Consider the following 21,160-nt stretch of genomic DNA (forward strand, 5'->3'; position numbering starts at 1 on the left):
CTCCAATTACTTTCCTCACAAGCCTTACTTGAACACAGACACGACGAGTTTATTTTCCAGCTGATAATGACACAGTCCATTATGGCTGCAGATTCCTTCCTTGCGGTTTGAAAAGCTTAACAGCAACAGCCACCTTTCCCTCCTGCCTAGAATCTTAACTACGGCTTTATGTTCGCTTTTTCTCTCTGCGGCTGGTTTGTCACAGCGACTGATGACTTCAGAGACTGCAGACGGCTCACATCGTCTTGAAATACACGACACCACATCACGGCGCGGTGATGGCTGCAACAGGTGAAATCTCATCATCGCCATCGCAGTCAAGACAAAGCAACAGGGTAAAAAAAAAAAAAAAAAAGAAAAGAAAAAGTTAGGAACCAGGAGAAAAATATGTCAACGTGCATTATTTAGTCCTAGTAAAAAAGATTTCCTTTATGGTTTCTTTAAAAAGATTTTCTACTTCTGCACCGTTTTCCCATTTTGTCATGTTACAAACAACAGTCCATTTGATTTACATGAACAAGTAATCCAAACTTTTTACAGATCAGAATCTGAAAAGTGTGGCATCCATGTGTATTTATCCCCCCGTACTCAGATACAGCTAAATGAAATCCACTGCAACCTACTGCCTTCAGTTGTGACAAAAATAGTAAAATAGTCAACTGATGGGTAATTTAATCTCAGAAATAAAGCAGTTCTGTGCAGGCGACAGTTTTTTTTGTTTGTTTGTTTAAAGGGAATATCCATAAACAAGAGAAAAAGAAGAAGAAGAAAAAGACATACCAGAGGTAAAATTTAATTTCTTATTGTGCAAAACTGGTAGAGGCGTCCTCCAAAGGTGGTTCCTTGTTTGGGCTGAACACAAACTTATCATTATGTGATTTTTTACAAAAATGCATCCAGTTCTTCCAACTTTACAACGACGCACTACATTGTGTTGCTCTCTCAAAAACTCCCATATCTGTAGCTGTAACAGGACAAAATCTGAAATATTTAAAGGTTATAAATGACATTGTAAGGCTCTGTCAGTGCAACCTGTAATGCTAAGCTTCTGGAGAGATAAAACTAATTTGGCTGGTGTCATGCAAGACAAGAAGGCATCTTGATGGACCATCTTACCAACTCGAGTCTCAGAAAAATCTTATAGTCTGTATGTTTAGTTGTTGCAATCATATTGAGAATCCATACATTTAAAGGCAACAAAGAAAAACAAAAGTTACTCATAAATGTGACACCACAATCTCCTTTTTTTGAGAATAAATGCCTTCCCAATTATGTTTGTTGTAGAAAAATAAACTTCAGGCTCAAACTGCAAAGAAAGGAAACTGCCTATTGCTTTTGTTGAAACAGCCTTTCATGTCAAAATCTTGAGTGTTTATGAAAAAGCAGCCTTTTTTATGCACTAAACGAGGTGGCGGGATTATGAATATAAAAAAAAGAATAATAATTAAAAAAAAGCATTTTCTTATCCTTGAGTAAACTTGTGCACACGACAGGACGTTTAGCCATCTAACTGCAACACGCACTCAGTATTTTACACCACTGGCAGAGGTGTTACTGAAGGCTACAGTGATGTAACACAAACACACTCAGCCACAGCTAGTTCTCCCTCTTCGCCAAGCCTGGCATCACAGCACAGACTGTATTTTAGGAATCGGTTTCTGGCTGCAGGCCACGGTATGCCACTTTTGATAGAAGAAGAAGAAGACGGGGGGGGAGGTTTGCACCACCAGCAGCAAAGTGAATGCATGCAATAGTAATGTACAAAAAGGAAGTGAGAGCACATAGCTTTACAGTACAACGGCGCTTCAAAAATGCTTAATGCAACATGAATATGCAGTACAGAGAACACAAGCTGTGTGAGATGAAGGGACAGGCCGATGGAAGATTATTACAGATCCACCAATCAACCAGATAAGCCAGGGAACAGAAACAAGAAGCAATCTTAAATTAAAGCCAGCACCAGTTCCCATTTATGCAGCACTCAGGAAAGTCAAATTGTGTCCGATTTCCTGTTGTTGTGACGCTACTGGAATCAAGCAGACGGAAGAAAAAAAAAACTGGAATCCCAGCTCATAGCCTTTTGTTTTTCAATGGCTGCATTATGTAGCAACAGTGTAGCTATGCAGGGCGCTCCTCGAGCTTTATTATGGTTCATAATGAGACAACAATGGGGTGGCGAGTGCGTCTCGTTAGATATTTAACTAATTATTTTTTTATTTAAAGGGGGGAAACGGTCCGTGTGAATAGCAAGTACACTGAGAACAACTCAGACCCACCGTGTCTCTGTAATATACATTTCCACAGAAACGCACGCTATGACAGTACTGACTCCAAACATAGACAGCAGGCTGCGTAACAATGCCACCACAAACCACGTCGAAATCTCGATGATCTCGAGTGGTTACAGAAAAACAAGAGAGAGAGAGAAAGAAAAAAAGATGTCTGTGCCATGGCTCAACCACGGTACGCTTAATGAACAAACTCCGCTCGCAAATTCATTAGGGACAGACATGCGAACTGACACAAAGAGCGACGCCGCTGCAGAGCAAGTCCTGTTAAATTGAATTTCCCTACCTTAATGACAACAGGCTGCGGAGACCGACTGTCTGTGCGCCCTTAACGAACCGTGATGCCCTCATCACATCCCAGAACCGCGCGGACCACCGACAGGCAGACGGAGCTCAGCTCGGCTCGGCTCGGCCGCCTCCGGGTGGATTTAATCAAGCTCAGAGGCGCAGCGGACACGCAGTCACTGGACAAAGCCTCAGTTCATATTCAAAACCACAATACACAAACACACACACAAAGAGACTCACCGCTGTGTTGGGCTAATGAGTGACGACGATTTGTTTATTTCATCGTCCCCGCCGAGCAGCTGTGTGAGGCGGTGCGTAACTGACTTCCGCGTTGAAGATGGAGAGACGGAGAAAACATCCGCAAAGAAATCAGCAATAGGAACATTTAAAGGACAGGCGGCGCACGAGGGCGCACCGCACCGGGGGGTGTGTGTGTGTGTGTGTGTGTGCGTGTGTTTTTATGGGGGGAGATGAAGCTCAGGGTGATGATGAGGCAGATTAGGATGGCAAACAAGACGGGTGAAGAGACAGATGAAATAAATGTACACTTGGAACTAATCTGTTTTTTATATCTAGAGGACATTTGTTGACCCCACTTTCTAAAACTATATGAATAAATAAAATGAAACCAAAATATGTTTTCAATTCCTTAATTTGTTTGAAAGGTTTTTATGTTCAGGATGTTGTTGTTGGTGCAGTGGGCAGAATGTGTCTCCAGCAGCAGTCAGTCACGCAACAAATCTAAAGAAGCCTCTGACTAAAGACTGTTGCATGAAAGTCTTATAACTTTCATGCCATTGGCATGAGCTCACAAAAAAAACATGCACCCACCCAGACTCTAAAACATTGTATAGGCGTTCATTGGTCTGTTCATCTACACTTACTTTGTAGTGAAGAAAAAGTGCAGCTTTAATGTGATTCTTTGTATTTTAAATTTAAAATGAATATTAAATCAAATCGTCACAATGATTCAGTCTCCTTTTCTGACACAGAAAGCGGAGCTGGGAAACGGTGGAAAGGAACAACTTCTCTGTCCCTGCCGAACAAAGGCATTCCCATAGCATGATGCTGCTACCACCATGTTTCACATGCCACATTTTTGGTGGATTGCTACTAATAAAACCATACATAATTTTCTTTGTGTTTAAGTTTCTGTTTGTGACATGACAAACCATGAGAAAAATAAAAGTCGATTACTTTCTTTAAGCTAACCCTTAAGCTTTACAAATTTGTTATGTATTATGACAGAGAATGAGATCAGTAGCAGACCTAATTTGCCATCAGTCAAAATTAATTTGCTCAGAGGACAGCAGACAAACAAAAAAGGGAAATCCACAACGAGCTGCTTAATTTCAGATCGTTTGATGAACTCTGATACCGTACACTCAGTAACTCAGACCATGAATGGCCCGCTGTTTATTGTGCGACTTTTCCTCGCTCAAGTGAATCGCCGCATGTCCTGCAACTCCACACCAAGAAAGCCCCCCGCTCAGACAGCGGCATGCTGGCAGAGGCTCACGTCTCCTCTGTTGACTCAGAGCCGCGGCTCTGTCTCTGTGAAACCTGTCATTGTGTTGGGGCTTATTACTGATGCACTGGCTGCTGCGCGCTCCCTGGGGGTCGCACAACGGAGCCTCTGTGCTCTGGCTGGACAAAGTGGGCTCCTCAGGAGTGAGTCCACGAAATTGTCATGCATGTGTCTCTGCGTCCGAGAGATACAGCAGGCTGTCACTCTCTGAAGCCACAGAGGATTAGGGCTCATGTGTTAAATGTGAGAGAGGCACGCAAGGGACGAGCAGCTGTTCCCCGTGATACTAAAGCAGCCTTTTGCGACATTCAGGCGACAGAAAAGCGGCTTCTCCGGGCGGAAAGGAGCTCTTCTCACAGGCAAATGCAACAGTAACGCCCCATCCTAACCCCTTAAGCTTCACAAATGTGTTATGTATTGTGACTGAGAATGATTAAACCAGGGCGTGTGTTTATCTGGAAGGAATGGATGGTGTAAGAGCAAGAGTCTTACATGCCAAGTCCAGCAAAGGCAACAGGCCTCACCGGAGAGAATAAACAAATTACGAGTCCACGGTGGAGAAGGAGACGAGTTCATTCCAAGGGGTCACCAGGTTTGTCAGGATATAAAGGTTAAAGGTGAGGCTGGTGACGTTATGTGACAGGAACTCTTCTGATGTTCCACTTGTGGGTATTTCCTGCTTTCTTACCCTGCGGGTTGGTCCTGTCAGACTGGTAACGCTGACCACTTGTCTCTCACTCTAACAGCCGTACAGGCTCAGCACCATGTTGTTGTTTTTGTGTTTAAATTTATAGGAGATAGAAGCAAAAGTTACAGCAGAAATGAAGGCTTCTTATTTTGTCAGATTCTTGAATAATTACTTTAGTCTGTGAAGTGTGTTGGTTTACGCCTAAAGCCATACTTCGTTTTGCCAACACCAACAGAACTTCAGTGAAGAATTTTAAGGCTCTATTTGGTGTACTAGATTAGTACTAGATTTGCACTATACAGTACAAAAGTATTTTAAAAAAAGACTTTTTGCTGTTGCGACCACAAATTACAGAGTATTCACAATAATAACTAGTACTTAGAAATAGAGGTGCACCGATTGCAGTTTTCGGGCCGATTGCCGATTACAGATCTTTAAAAAAGCCTAACCTGTCGATTCTGATTTCGGCAGATACCAATTTTTTTTGTCTGAAATGTCGCTATACAAGAAAGTCACTGAGTTGGCAACAGACTATTGTTAGCTGCAAATGTGCAGACATGACCTGGCAGCCCAGTCCATCAGTCAAACGTCTCTCGCAGGAGAGCAGAAAAGGACAGTGGGAGATTTTTAGAACTTTGCGGTAAATAAGATTGGGGTTATAAGATCGACTTCATGCCCAAATATCAGCCGATCACAGATCTCCCACAATTAAGGAAATCGGTGCTGATAAATCGGCTGGCTGATAAATTTGTGGACCCCTACTTAAAAAAAAAAAAAAAATTAACCAGGTCATTAATCCAATTTAGTTCAAGTACATCACGTTAAGCAACATTCTTCAACGTCAGTCGACTCATTCATCATGCTGATTAGAGCTCCTCTAATCTCACTGAGTTTATCAGCTCACATATCAGTATCTACATTCAAGCATCAATTTTCTCTACTGTACAATCTCAATATTATTTTGCATGACAAATATAACTAACTTTACAAAAACCCCTTTGTAAATGTAACATCTATGGTAGTTTGAGACAACACACGAAGCAAGCAATAAACACATGCATGCGAAAGACATTGGTCTGTACATTTTTTTTGACAATACATACAAAATGCTCTGTGAGTGAGAAAACTAACACCTGAGACACAACATGCCTACTATGAAAAATAGTGGTGGCAGCATCATGCTGTGGGAATGCCTTTACCTCCCCCCCCATCTGAAACAAGCAAGCTGGTCAAACTTTATGAGACGTTAGATGGAGTTAAATGCAACCATAGAAAAAAAACGGTGGCTGTAAAAATCTTGAGATGTTTTTGCAAGACTTATTCGGTTTCTTGTCCAGTCCGACAATATGAATATGTCAAGTTTCATTGAGGCATATATTTCAGCTGTAATTGAAGAGAAAGGTAATTTAACAAAGAGGTGGATTGAATAGATGTATATACATCACACTTTACAATTATCAAAGATGAAAAGGAAAATAATCTTGTTTTCTGTCATTTTAAGTAATGCATTTCCCCCCCCCCTGTTGGTCCAATTATTAAATGGGGGATCACTAACCCTGCGGCTAAAGAACCTAATCAATCATGTTTCTGTTTCTGAAAGGTAGCCACTACACCCATCACAGAGTGAGACGTCTTTTACTTTTCAGTCTGTGCAAAAATGTAGCTTTGCTGCACTTGGCAGAGCTGCAAAAGACAGGTTGGGAAAGTCCCAGAGCAGATGACAGACGTTTGACTGGTCTGTTTTTTGTGCAAAGCAGAGAGTGGCAAACCAAATCAAAAACTCAGACCAAGCTGCCATGTATCCTGATTGCTCCCTGTGCCACAGGAACGAAAACAATCCTCTCATGACAGTGACGCTCCTGACATGCCGCATATTTCCCACATGCTGCCAGCTGTGTCGGAATTCCAATGTTTACCAAATCATCTTCACCCCAACCCGAATCATACGTAAGGCGGCTTTATTTGTGGAGATTGCAAATCATCAATGAACTTCGTAGAATCCGAGTGAGTCATTTGCGCTGTTTGCGTGTTTCTCTTAAAACGCAGAATGAATTTCAATACACTCAGCATGGCTGGAAAGAAACTCTCAAGAGTTGAAAATAGATTTAATTTAACCACTCAGCTGAGGTTGAATTCCTTTGAGTAAGAAAAATAAGTGCCCTTTGCCATGTTAAGATGCATTTACTATCGAAGAGAAAACAAGCAGCGTCCCAGGCAGATCTGCACGGTCCAATTACAGTGGATCAAAGCCAGACAACATGGAGGAGGACAGTGGGGATAAAAACACCCAAGACGCGTCTCCGGTCAGGGTTTGTCTGATGCACAGGAACTGCGTCCAGAGAATAATAAGAGGTGCTCTCACTTTATCTTTTATTTTTAAATTTACATAAGGGTGTTCAAAGTGGTTTCATATTCACTGACGGGTTGGATGTATGCAGGCTTCTCTTTGTATGCAGAGGGATGGGCATTCATCTGCCCTCCTGACAATATAAATAGAAAGATGTTCTTATAAATGTAAACAAAACTTATAAGAGTAGCCAAATTTAAAGGACTCTGTGTTAGGGAAAAAAAAAGAAAAGAAGTCTTCCAAGCCTGAAACAGACACTTTACTAAAAGAGGCCAAAACATTTACTGGTTGACACGCTTCTTGCTGCTTACCATAAATTAGACAGAGTTAGTAAGAAGATCATAAGCTTCCCATCATTAAGTGGTGACCCGGCATTAACAGGGACGACGTCCTCTGGCTTAAATTGGCAAAGTGGGAGTTTCAGTGTTTAACAGGTTTATTGGTATGCTGAGCTTGTTGCTAAGAAACTAGTCAAGGGTCCAAGCCTAGAGAGGGGTTTTAATGTGGAGAGACTGGCTGACACCAAGCGGAAACCATTTCTCATCCTGGCTGTTAATGGAAAACGTGTGAAGATGAGAAGTGACACGGGGTCGAAGAAATTCAGCGTGCCCCGTAATCGGGAACAGAAACTGCGATTCTTAAGAGCGCTTCAAGGAATTCAAAAGAATTTATAGAGCCTTCTGTAAGTGGAGGAAATCAGTATTTCCTTTACCATAAACTATGTTTGAAGTTTAAGAATAGAAGATTGTAGAAACTAAAGACCAGAAATTTAAATGGAAGGAAACTTTATTAGATCAAACCCCTGTGGATACTTAACCAGCATTTAGCTTTTTTTTTTTTTTTTTTGCAACAGCAAAGCAATTAAAAAAACAAAAAAAAAACAACCTTTTTTTAATGGTAGCCACCATACTGTAGACACAAAGACCATAACCTACCCCATTCTACTACAGCTTAATCAATAAGTGGACACATTACTGACATTCACACTTACATACATTGCATACTTACCATTTCAAAAACAGCCTTTATTTAAATAAGTAGGATTAATTAATAAATATTAGAGTATTTTATCAATAAGTGGGTGGACTGTTTTTTTTTCTCAAAAGAAAAAAAATATATGTATATAAATGATGCATTTATGTGCCCAGTTAAGAAAAGACATTTAGATGTACAGAATATAAAAATCTGGATAACAACACTTCAAGAGACAAGCACAGAAATGTACGCAGCTTTCCCCACTAAGAAGTAAAGTTAGATGTAGAAATATAGTTCTAAAGTGCATCTGTTTTAAGACTTGTCAAAGGAAGTCAACAGCGGTCCTATCGGGAAATAAAATAATAAAGTAACAAAACGTGCAGCAGATATAGAGGAAAACCTACCTACATGCATGCAAAGTTTATTTTAAAGACAAAAAGGAATAAACTAAGTAAGAAATACAAAAGACATATTTTCACATTGTCAAGAGGTGATAATTAGTTCTGTGCCATTTCAGTCCACTCTTGAGTGTTCCACACTTGATTATACAGAGTATTTATTAAAATTTTAAGTAACCTTGGCAGAGTAAAACAAAAATAAAAACAAAAAAAGCACACAGTGGTGTAAGTGTTTCTCTTTTAAATGCATTTGCAGTACATTTTCTCCCTCTCGGTTTGTCAGAGTTGTCCTCCTCCTGTTTGTCCCCTGTAAGTGGTGGCGGGCTCTGTGGTTTAGATCTTAGGCAGCTTGGGAGCACTGATAAGAGGGTTGGTCTCTTGCAGAAACCGTCGCCCTGCAGTCTTGTAGTCATAAGAGCAGTCATGCGTCTCGGCGTAACGGTGAGTGGCACAGAAATTGTTTCCACACCTAGAAAAATGAAGACATTACAATGCGTATGCAAAAAAATAAATAAATAAAAAATGCCTTTAACTTTCGTTTTCTTGTCGTTTCTTAATTCAATGTACTTTTTTTTGCAAGGTACACCTTTATCTACACAAAATGGAAAATATTTTAGGACCATGAAAACTTTAAATATTGAAAGTATGAAACTTCAGGCTTCCAGTAGTAAAAACAAAAAAATATAACACAAAGCACTTTCACCGGGATCCATTTTCTGGTGGACTTTTGTAAAAAAATAAAATAAGTGTATGTGTGTTTAGTGGGAACTTTAGTTCACCTTAAGGGTTTAAGCCAGATCAGCCAAGGTAGCTGCAGCTGTTAGCGTTTTCTTTCTGTGGAAATGTCTGTCGATGTCCCCAGATCTCATTAAACTAATAGCTCCTCTTTCCAAACAATCCTGCATGTTTAGCTAACGTAATTAGTTTATTTTTCCTCTGTTTGAGCCAAATGGCACAGTGATGAAGGTCTTCTGAATGTCAGTCAGCAGTCTTCACCCGGACTGTGAAGCCAGACTGACTCGGAGTGTGAGACGGTTTAAAGGCTCAGCAAACCTTTGCAGATGTTTGAGTTAATTAGTTGATTAGTTTGCGACACCATGAGTTTCCAATAATTTACATTTTTCCACCAATGACTTAGAATTTCTTGTTTTCATTATATTTAAGCCAGTCATCAAAATTACATGGAACAGGCCTGGAACATGTCACTCTGTGTGATGATTCTAGAAAATATGAGTTTCACTTTCTGAGATGACTGGGAAGAAATACTACGCTTTTCTGCAACATAATATTTTTTAAATGTACATTACTTTATGAAAACAAATTTAATCAGACGTTTCTAAAACTGCTTTTGTCCTGGGTGTTTTTTTTTTTTTTTTTCCTTGTGTGTGTGTGTGTTTAATTTCCATCATGGAAATGAATATAACCATTATGGGCAAAAAGCTGAAACATAGCCACAATCCAATATTTGTTTCAATATTTTATTTCAGGTTTGTAAATCAAATTCCACTGCTGCTTGTTTAAATCGACGCTATTCTGCCTTTTTTTTTTTTTTACAAATAAGAATAAGCACCAAGACTTTCTGAACACAACTTGGTGCACGATGTTTGCAAGTTACTGAAGCAAAAGGTAAGATATACGAATTGATGCTATGAAATGACAAAACCAATAACTTTTGAAACAAAACGCCCATTTTCCTTCGACATGGCAGCAAATCGAAGGGATCAAGGGAAGGACAGCTTTGTACAAAAAGGGTTTGCCTCAAGGACAGGGGTGAAAGAAAGATTTACAGTCAAGCAGCAAGTGTTTAAATCGAAAACAGAAATGAATCTGGGCCATTTACCTGCATTCGTAACTGGTGGCTAGTCCAGTTTTTTTGCCGCAAAGGAAGCAGTGCTTTGAGCTCTTTTTCTTGGAGCCAGTGGGGGCCTTGACTGGAGGTAGGTGGTACGTTGGAGTGCCTGAGAGCAAAGTTAGCATGTTAGCTGCACGTCAGAGTAAAATGAACCACCTCAAAAAACGAAATGTGATAAAGTCTCGACCGTGCGGTCTTTTTAAAAATTACTTCATGTAAAGTCTACAATCATGCACAGCTTGAAATGACGACATCAGACCAGCTTAACTGCATTTGTTAAAACACCGTGATTCAACTAGTAGGAGCCAATTCAATTTTAGAGCGATTTTTAAACACATGCAGATGAACATAACATTTTAAGTGCTTCCTTGTTGAGGATGACATATTTGCGAATTTATTTTTTGGCTTTAATTTGCACGATCAAAAATCACTCCGACTTCAAATGAGCACCTACTAGATCTGTCGCAGTAAAATGATGCAAAATAGTGACTGATAAAAACAACAATATGCATATCTGTCTCTTCAGAGCTTTCAGGCATCGTGAGAAATGAAAGCAGCAGTTTCCTTCAGCTGTAAACAGGAAGAATAGATGTTGACAACACAAACTAAAAACTGATATCTGCAGTACATTCATCTCAGTGCATTCAGGTAAAATTATCTCATTACAGATTGCTTTTTTTGATTATTTATTCCCTTGTTTTTCAGTGCAAGCTAAATATCTACTCAATATCAATCCGCAAAAACCTTAAAATAAGACACATTTCAACAAAATGAATTACTTCACTGCAGCGGACCGTTTCTGTTTAAAGTTTGTATTTTTGTCAAGTGCTAGCATTTCAGTTTCAGTCGGTTTTAGACCAAACTTTAAATAAAGCTTGCATTGTAATGCATTAGTTGTAAGTTAAACTAGATTTAGACATGTTCTTAAACATTTCCATAATATCTTTGTCTCAGTTTGGAAACATAAAAATGCACACAAACCAAAGAAACCTGACAGACTAAAGTCAAAAAAAAAAAAAAAAAAAAAAAAAAAGAGAATTTACCAGAGAAAATATTTGCGGAAGCTGTGGGGGATTCCGGTAAATACAAATAAAACTGGAAACGCTTTCATCAAAGAAAGCACAGCAAGGTTGCAGGCGAGCCAGATGGAGGGCAGCTGGCTGCGGATGGGATTTCTATTTTTCTGGATATTCACCTGTTCGTCACATTGCTTCTGCAACCACACTTCTTTGAACAACTGCAGCACCAAAGGTTAGGTTTAATACTTTGCTTTTCAGCAGACTCAATTTTATTATTCAGTCCAAGGTTCCTTCTATGTACACAGAGAAACTGCCAAGACCACCAGCTCACCAATCTCTTCCACAGTGGAGAAGACTCAAACTTAGATATAAATATGCACATTTGGTTTAAATGCGAGTTTAAATAAAGTCAAGCAGAAGAAAAGTTGTGAAAAACCATTTAAAGAGGGAACCATGTGTCCATTCAGGCTCCTCCAACAGAGCTGTAGTTTGGCAGCCTGCTTCGCATCCGACTTTTTCCAGGAATGAAAATGAGCATTCTGCTACAGGAAGTCGATTTGCACCTGCCTTGAAGGCATTTCATCAAACTGTTGAAACAGTGAACTGATCCTTAGCTGCTTTGAGCTGATAGCATGAAGGCTGAATGCGATGCAGAAAAGATGCACCGTTTTATCCCGAGCTTTCAATCATCTGTCGTGGAACATGCAGTTTCACAGCAGCGTTTTGGAAATCTCACAGTTAAGGTTAAGTGGCTATTGTAGAGGACACACGGGGACTGATTTTAAGACTTCATAGAACTGCATTTACTTCATGATGAATTGCAGATCATTCCGTCTTAGATTAGGAAACGCTCCTCGACAGACATTGGAAAATAGTGACCACACCATACAGGATTGAATGTTTCCTCTGCTTCCAATTAAATAATGTTCAGCTGCAAACAGGATGAAGGCCAGAAAAATATATTTCAAAGTCTACTGTTCTTAGAGAAATTAGACCCAACCTAAATCAGTGCTGCAACAAAAATGGGAAAATCTATTTGGCCACAGAACTCTGACTGGAGCATCTGCACATAAGTCCTAAAACATGAATGTAAAATTAAGGAAATCACGCACAAAATCAGAGTAACAATTCGGAGTTAAAAATAAAAGAAACCTATTATTTTAATTAAAATATGGCAGGATTAAAAACACGGTACAAGATATGGACTTAGTAACAAACTGTTTTTTCTGGGAGTCTCCAAGAGCTAAGTGGTTGCTCGCACATTTTTCCACAAGTGAAGGAAATCTACCTTACCTAATGTCCCAAATGAACTCATGACTCCTCCAGCTGATGCAAGACAGTTACTGGTCTGAAAACAAAGCAAGGACAAAATATGCACAAGTAAAAAATATACACAAATACACAATTTAATATTTTTGTGATTTGATTTGTTCTATTAGTCATTCATCTCATGCTGTATGATATTAGCAAAACATTCAGTTAGGATTACATTACTGAATATTGTTATACTGATTTAAAATAACCAACACTTCATTTAGTCTTTGTTTTCCTCCCTTTTATCATGATTTTTAGCATGTAGATGAATCCAACTGGATACAAAGTGAGATGCGTTGTTGACCGTGATTTACAATATACTACCCCGAGCAGCCCTTTGACATCTCGACTTTGCCCCCCTTTGATAATTTGATGACAATTTTGGCTTTATATATTGTGCAGCTCCAAATTTCTCTCTATAACTCATGAAAACACTTTTCTAGACAGTGCGGTGTGGGGGGGATTGAGCCATTTTATCCAAATGTTACCACTTACACCATAAAAAAGGCAAATACACAAAGTTAAGAGAACAGCTAAAACACATCGTCTTTTAAAATGAACTAAAGTTGCACGGCTGCTGATGATTGTGTGAGCTCACCCTATAAGAAGCTGCAGCTCGGCGCAGTGGCGACATTGGTCTAAAGAGGTCTTCCTGAAGAAACTTGTTGGTGGGGATGGATGGCAGCCTGGAGCCAAGGCCGCTCTGTCCTGAGGCAGTGGCTGCAGGAGGTAAGGTCAGTGCAAAGCCCAGACTCTCTGCAAGGCTGTCTCTGCTGCTGCTGTCTGGAGCCCTGGTGGAGAGCGACGCAAAGAGCTCCGCGTTGTTCAGAGACCCTAGTGGCTCCTTACAAGCTTGGTTTACCATCTTAGTGATGCCTCTCGCTTCCCTCTTAGAAACGAGCTCTGGCCGTTTGCCAGGTGACTCTACTTTAACGCCGCGAAGGCGTGCTGGATGAGCTGCTAGGGAGGCTGGAGGATGGGGGGACGTGCTGCCCGACTTCGACGAGGATTGTGCTTGTAGGTTGGACTGTATGCAAAGTGTTGAGTCAAAAGGTTGAGAGAGGAGTCTGGTTGCTGAAGGCGAGGGGGAGGCAGGTAACGGAGAGGGGGGGCTGATATGTACCGACGTGCCAAGCTGGGTTCCATCAGCTCTGCTGGTGAGTCCGTCGCTTGTGCCAAGAGTCCAGGGGCAGAGAGTCGAGGTGGAGTGCGGCAGCTGGTGCTGAGCCCCCACGTCAATGGTCTGGTGACCTCCCTCATGCTGAATGGACATATCCAAGCTCAGAGGGTCAGAGAGTTCTCCGAACGACGCCCCGGGCTGTGCTGGTACCACAAGTCCAACCGGCTCCTCCAGTATACTCAGCCCGACTGCCTCCACTGACGGCTCAACGGGGTCAAAAGGGGATTCGCTAGCCCCTCTACTGCAGAGCGGTGGGAGCTGAGGATAAACACAGTCTTTCATCAATCTGCTGCCAATATCCATTCGAGACACTTTTGGAGGAGGGCGGATTTTTGCAAACGGCGGGCACGCCTCCCAGGGTTCCTCCTCCTGAAGCATGTAACATGAAGACGAAGAGAAAGAAGGAGGAGAGCGTCTGTGGACGGTGACGTGGGCAGAGGTTGCAGCAGCAGGAGGAGGAGAGGGGTCAGCAATTGGAGGCAGTGGGGCATTCGTCTGCCAAGGCTGGTTGATCTGTGGGAGGGAGCGAAAGAGGCGATGAAGGTGTTGTGTGCTGGGAGGTCCAAGAGAGCTGGGGCCAGGATGTGGCTCAGCAAGCGCCAGCGGCGTTACTTTAACAGACTTCTGGAAGAAGACAGAGAAAGACGGGTTTCCAAATGTTAGCAGATGATCGTTAAACGTCAATGCGTTACACAGTTTGACATCCTGCACTACATGGAAATGTTACCGAAGCTCCGTTTCTCTCTGTGAGGCTCTACGCTTCTGTCATGATGTCAGCAGACGATTTATATCGCTGCTTAATTACAGCAAAACTTAAAGCGGTAACAATGTTGTAAATAATTCAGTTCGCTTCTCATAAAAATCGACAGATAATGAACAAAGTTTACATCAGTAAACCTCAAATGTCCGAAGCATCATCACATATGAAGTCACAGCAGAACTTTTATATTTGAAGTTCTCTTGATTAATCTGCTTACTTTAATATTTTACAATCAGAGATATATACAAACTATGACGTTTCCACACCTAAAAAAAAAAAATGCATTAGAGAAAAAAAATATTAACATTTAGATAGGTTTTCTGACCTTTTTATTAAGGTTCATGTCCTCCATCTTGGCTTTAAGCAGCTTCATTTTGGTCATGGTGATTGAGTTCTCCAGGCAATGCTGTGCAGCTGCTGAACTTTCTCCATCCTCCTCAGCGTACACATTGTACACTGAGCCACCACTGAAACACATGGCAAGCAGTCATTTTATTTTTTTAATAATGCAGAGTTTCATTTATGTTTAACCAAGTCAGCAGCAAAAGCAGTCAAAAATCCCGACCCATGTAAATTGATATTTTTAACTCTTGACCTTCCTAAAGTATAGAAGCTTTATAACTGTAGTCAGTATTGGGTTTCAGTCAACTATTTAATGAGCTTCCACCCAAACAGCATTTGGATGGATTCAAATGGCACTAAAACAATAAAACCAACCTTAGAGACTCGGAGAGGGGAGTCAGGGTCCCGTCTCCCCTGTCAACCACTCGGAAGAAGCTCAGTTGGTCGCCCTCGCGATACACAACAAAGGTGACCTGCTTATTTGTTTGGTTCTTGTCCCAACCGTCCTCCTTTGTGCTCTCCATCAGATCAGCCACTTCCTTGATAGGATCCTCCAAGGTTACTTAAAAAAGAAGCAAGAGGAGAAGGATTCTGTGATTAAAAATAGGAGCGCTTCTACTCAATACAAGTCATTTATCAAATAGTTAAGATTTCGTTTTAAATGCCATACCCCTCCTGGTGTTAATTGGGCCTCCCCTCATGGCCAAAACAAGCTTCAATGTGCAGCCCTCTGCAATTCTGCAACAGTAGATGCCAGTTTTAATATGCCTACAAAAAAAATTCCACACATTCGCGCCAAACGCTCTGACTCAAAGCAGAAATTCCAAGAGGCGGGATAAGATCTGGAGGAACCTAGGTGGGAATTTTACAGGGGAAGATGCTCTATTCCACTCCTGCAAGCCTAAATGCGTGCTGCAGTGCGATAAAGGAACCTGGTAGGATTCCACAACAGGCTGTTCATGTGGAAAATTAAGTGGCACGCATAACAATACAATCAGCTGCACCCAGCAGAGAACTGAAGGTTGCATGCTGCAAAATGATCAAAGTGGAAGAGCAAGTTCTCTAAATGTCCTCATACAGGGCTGCTCTACAGCTTTGGCTTATTTATATGTGAAACTATAAAGATTCACACTCCACCCATAACAGTACAAAAGGTTTTTTTTTCTTTTTTTTTTTTTTCTTAAATACATCTGGCAAATGACTAACTGTACAGAGATTAGGAAGTTTGGGCACAGGCGTCAGGGCTCCAAATGACAGGAAGTGTTGATTTACCCATAATCATGTAGACAATGATCATCATCCAGCTCAACATTGTTCCAGATAAGATGCTGCTGTGCAACAGGGATACCTTTATACAGTCAGAGAGAGGGGAGGAGAGAGAACAACCAAAGTTCACAAGGATCCGTTCATGTTTCATTTGCTAAGTTTGATTAATGGAGGAAGGCCTTCAGAAATAATGATACACGACTCATGCCTGCCCCCTAAAGACAAAATATGGCATCTGCTGAAAAAGCCAACATGAAAACAGAAATGATCCGCTACATTCACAATTGAAAAGTTAAAGTTATGTAATTAAAAAAAAAACATATCTGTAAAAATTAAGCTTTTAAATAAATCAGGGTGGCTGGGCACACTTAAAAACTAAAAACGTAACAATTATCTACAAGCTGAGAGTCCAGAACACACAGTTTGAAATGAGATTGAGTGTGTGCACGATCGGGAAGCCCTCTGTGTGGGTGAACTCCTGACTCCATGCTGGGGGTAAGACTCAGTCTCAGGAAGCGAACAGTGGTTGCTTGGCGTGCGCTGTGAGAGACATCTTAAAGTTCTCACACACAGAGAACTTTGTACTTTTTCTTTACCAAAACTGAAAACAGTTGGGAGGAGTCAAGAAAGAAGGTGATGCACTACAACAACCTGTACAGGTCAAAAATAATCAGCACATAAATTCAATAGATTTCTAAAAAAACACCCTAAATAGACCAAACAAACTGAATTTAGATATTTGATTAAAATACTTTTAATGTTGCAATTTCCTTTTTATTCAATAAAAGAACCCCTTGCTTTTTTATAGAACTGTGAGGCAAACATTTATGTTAGATTTCGAATTGAGACATGCGAGCCATAATGACAGTACCTACTCGTACGATTGGTGGACCACAATGTGCTCACACAACTTGCAGTGCATTAAAATACAAAACATGATCAAACCTAAGAAGGTGCAAGTATAAGAGAAGCAAATTTACAACACATGGAAGGGGGGGGGGGGGGGGGGGGAGTACCTCAGACTACTTTTGAAAGGTTGAAACCTGACTTTATCTCCAGCCAATAAATTGTCAAACTACAAATTACATTTCAGATGAAACTGAAGAACCATTTCACATAACTCTGATCCAATTTAACATCGCAAGAAAAGCAAGGAAAACAGGAAAAATATATATCCAGTGGAACACTCGTGTTCTTTTCATTATTTGAGTTTTGAAACAGGTGATCCAAGAGCTATAATTTATACTTGGAGGAATAAAATAACACATTTTCTGAAAAGCAGACTGAGTGAGCTTTGTACCTTCCAGCCTCTGGATCTTCGCTTTGACTGAAACGACAGCTTCAAAGGGCAAGACGCGCAGCTCAAAACAAGTTCCCGTCAGGGTTTCTATGAAAAGCTCCATAGTGTCATAGAAGGGAAGCTTATACTGAAAAGCTCCCACGCTGTCGTCATTAAAGAAGGGGGGCTCCTTCCTGTTGGTCATCGTGGGAGAAAAGGCAGACGCACTTCAGAGGGTTGATGGAGCGGTGAGGCTAACCCACGGAGACGGAGAGGGGGACTGCTCACTCCACTCGTTACAGACACGCATCATGAAGGACGACTTCAGCTGCGAAGTAGAGGCAACAAACATCTGTCACAGTGTGCAGGGAGGCCCGTGATTTTATTACGTGCGAGTGTCCAAAAGGTTCTAAATGAACCTGGTAGAAAGCGACGCACCAATTAGTCAGTAATTAAAGAAAAACAAACAAAAAAAAAGGGAGCCAATTTTCCTGTGATATTATTTGACCAATGGTGCAACTGAAAATGTCCACTTTTAGTTTGAAGATAAACACTGATTGACACATTTCAGTTCAGTATAAAGATATTATACTTAACTAATACAATCCAAGTGAGATCCGGTTTCAATTGGATTTTGTAACCACTCAGGGTACTTGCAGCATATTTGCGTTTTTTTTCCTGTTAAATGTGAAAAGTCACTTAATTTTACACTTAAAATTTAAGAAGTTTATCCACCTACACTTGTGTATGCTAAAGAATGTGTCATTCATTTAGAAATCAATACAACGGACTTTAAGGAGAGCCGTAAACCTGCTCAAAGCCTGTGCATCTCTGTACCTAAGCTCATTCAGCTGAGGTTTTCTCGATTCATTTATATTTTAGGTCCTTCATTTAATGCTTAAACACGTACTAAAGGATATGTAATAAAGTTAAAAAAACAAATAAATCACTCTGAAGAGTCATTTGTAGGATAGAGAAATTTAAACTGTTGGTCAACTCTGGATGCAACAGGATGCAAATTTCTCATTAAACCTTCAGCAAAGTATTAATGTCTTTGGCCAAAATTCAAGAAGATCAGGTGTGCTACATAAGCTCACTGGTGGTATTACGTGTCCAATGGCTCGCCTAACCCTCTGACAGATTACCGTGCGTCTCTTAAATTAAACAATGTACTACATGATATAAACTGTAAGGACAGTAGACCAAAATTAGACGTACACATGCTCAACTCATTTGACGGCAAAAGGATGATTACATTTTTAAATAAAGTACATTATCTTGGTCCAATATATCTCGCAAAATAACTGTCCAGATGCAATAAACCTAAAAGTAGAGAGGCACCAATTAATGACAGATAAATAATAAATACTGGAAAAATAAATACATAATCATCCCTCATTCCTTATTAAACATCAAAACTTTTAAAATGTGTGAAATGAAATAATTTAGCATCCATTCATTGGTTCAAAGTCCCAATGGCGCGATGTGGCAGCCTTGCTTCTGTCAGACTGCACCAGGGCAGCTGTGGCTACAATCCAGTAGCTTCCATCATCAGTGTATGAATGTGTGTGTGCGTGAATAAGAATGACAGATTTTATTGTACAGCACCTTTGAGAACCCTATGAGTGTTGAAAAGCAACATACAAGTCTGATGTCAATTTCATTCAGTATTTGCTCATTAAAACTGCATAGTGTATTGAATCACAACTGTCATAACATCAGTATCAAGGTGTTGCTTGGAAGCCATATTTAGTAGGCCGTTATACATCATGAACCATGCATTTAAAGTCTCTATGCCAATAATATAGTTGGTCAGTTGTGTGGTGCTTGACTGTCCTTATTGCCCACATCTTGTCTAGATTTTGGTGACAAGATTTAGATAGGAGTGTGTCTAAAAAGTGCTAAAACTCTTAAGTGAGAATATGGCAGCGCAGGAAAGAAATGCATATTTAAATGAGTGGCTAAGGGGAAATGGGTTAATTTCAACTGATAGTAATAAGAAATAATACAGAAATACAATGTTTTACCATGCCTGAGAGGTTTTGAAGTACTGTACAACATTAAGAACAAAAAGTTAACAGTTACACTTTTAAAAAGTACATAAATATAGCTTTAGAACTTTAAAACAGCAGCAGAAAGCATAACGCAAAAGAAATGTCATCATGTCCTGTAAAATACACAAAATACCTTAATTTTGGAGCCCTTTTAACTTTTAAGGTAACGTGATTTAAAAACTTGTAAGAAAAAGAAGATATATATTTTTTTAAGTGATTAGAACACATTCTTCTGATAGAGAAACAAATGAAACCAAATACTGTAGAATAACTTTCTGCTAGATTGTCTCTGTGGTGGGACGAGGCCTCAGATATGTCACGGTCGCTGTTGAGCTGAAACAGGCCCACTGTCTAAAGAACAACGTTGGTCAACTTACAAATAACTACATCCGTTATTCGCTCAAGCGGCATTTACCGACGATACAACGAAAATACAGGGCTTGGCCGCAGCGCAAAAGCCGAAGCCACAGGCTAGGTGGGAGGAGGACATAAAAATGTTGCTAGCAGTAAAAACGAAAAAAAAAAAAAAATGGAGATGAATGGAGTTCAAACCGTGTCATTGTTATTTCAGAACTCAGCGTCTATAGAAACATTTCACCCGGGCATTTTTTAAACGTGCAGTCTTTCACTTGGTTACTTTTAACTCTGAATTTAAATTAACATTATCATTCAACCCCACTTACCAGTAAGTCCCATCTAGCCGTCGATGCTACAGGCGTTAGCTTCCGTTGCCATGTTAGCCAACAACTCAAACAATGGCTTCCCTTCACGGGCTGCTGCTAGGCTACATTCAACACTGGCTTCGACTCAGTCCTTCTCCTGTAGCCGTTTAGGGCGAAACTGCCTTTAGAACTGAGCAACATCACGTGTGACCGCAAAACTTAATCACAAAACGGAGCAAAATATACTAATCGGTGAGCGTCGCCGTTGTGTGCTGGTTGGCGACATATTTTACCTGTCAAAAGGGGGCTGAACAACACCTACGTGACTCACAAATGATTGATTATGAAACGAACCAATAGAACGAGGCAAAGTGGGCGGGACATCAGGGCATTCTCAGTTTGTTTTTATTATTGGGATGTTGATAAACATGGTGATAAAAAATATTTTAAAAATAACCTCTGCCACTTTGGCAAATAATCTATCACAACGCACACAAACCCTGAAAAAAACAAATATTAGTTAAAAAATATTTTGTTTTTAAAGCGTAATGTACATAGTCTCAAAGAAGAAGAACACCTCAATAAATTAACATTTATTGAGGCGTCCTCCCTTTCCTCTCTTTGAAAGTATGTAAATAAATGTTAATTTATTGAGGTGTTGAGATATTTACGTCTAATGTTTTTATTTCTCTCTGAAAAAGTAGGTGCTTTAATTTTACTTGAAGATGAATCTTTTAACCCAATAAACAACAAATATCAACAAAATACCCCTCTACACATATGTTGTTTTAACCCTTTTGAAACATTTCAGTGAGATGCTTCTTGTTTCCATCTGCTAATCTCTGACCATTGAGGAACCTTTGCCCCACTCCTCACTTTCAGCTGTGAAATGTATGAGGGGTTTCTTGGATACAGACTGT

At 40.3% G+C, this 21,160-nt stretch overlaps 2 protein-coding genes across 5 annotated transcripts in view; both read right to left on the reverse strand.

Annotated features, from left to right (window-relative positions):
* The window catches only part of marchf8 (membrane-associated ring finger (C3HC4) 8), an 85,414-nt gene extending 82,416 nt beyond the window's left edge, over positions 1 to 2,998 (reverse strand). The window contains exon 1 of one of the 4 annotated variants that reach the window (XM_088012775.1): positions 2,817 to 2,998. The gene's annotated coding sequence lies outside the window, so the exon portion shown is untranslated. Of the gene's footprint in view, positions 1 to 2,574; positions 2,797 to 2,816 lie in introns of those variants that run through there. The other 3 variants (XM_088012772.1, XM_088012774.1, XM_088012773.1) reach the window with 3 other exon arrangements.
* A 4,909-nt stretch (positions 2,999 to 7,907) lies between these two features.
* On the reverse strand, positions 7,908 to 20,557 carry zfand4 (zinc finger, AN1-type domain 4). Its single transcript, XM_014984750.2, has 10 exons — positions 20,262 to 20,557; positions 17,546 to 17,852; positions 16,252 to 16,327; positions 15,650 to 15,717; positions 15,355 to 15,541; positions 14,963 to 15,104; positions 13,296 to 14,501; positions 12,677 to 12,731; positions 10,353 to 10,470; positions 7,908 to 8,981 (listed from the first exon to the last, which is right to left on the reverse strand). The coding sequence occupies exons 2-10, from the start codon at positions 17,727 to 17,729 to the stop codon at positions 8,846 to 8,848; spliced, it is 2,172 nt and encodes a 723-aa protein (XP_014840236.2). The 5' UTR covers positions 17,730 to 17,852; positions 20,262 to 20,557; the 3' UTR covers positions 7,908 to 8,845.
* Between the last annotated feature and the right edge of the window lie 603 nt (positions 20,558 to 21,160).

Source organism: Poecilia mexicana, unplaced genomic scaffold, assembly GCF_051168715.1.
Source record: "Poecilia mexicana isolate PSO_F unplaced genomic scaffold, ASM5116871v1 scaffold_15, whole genome shotgun sequence".
NCBI classification, from domain to species: Eukaryota; Metazoa; Chordata; class Actinopteri; order Cyprinodontiformes; family Poeciliidae; genus Poecilia; species Poecilia mexicana.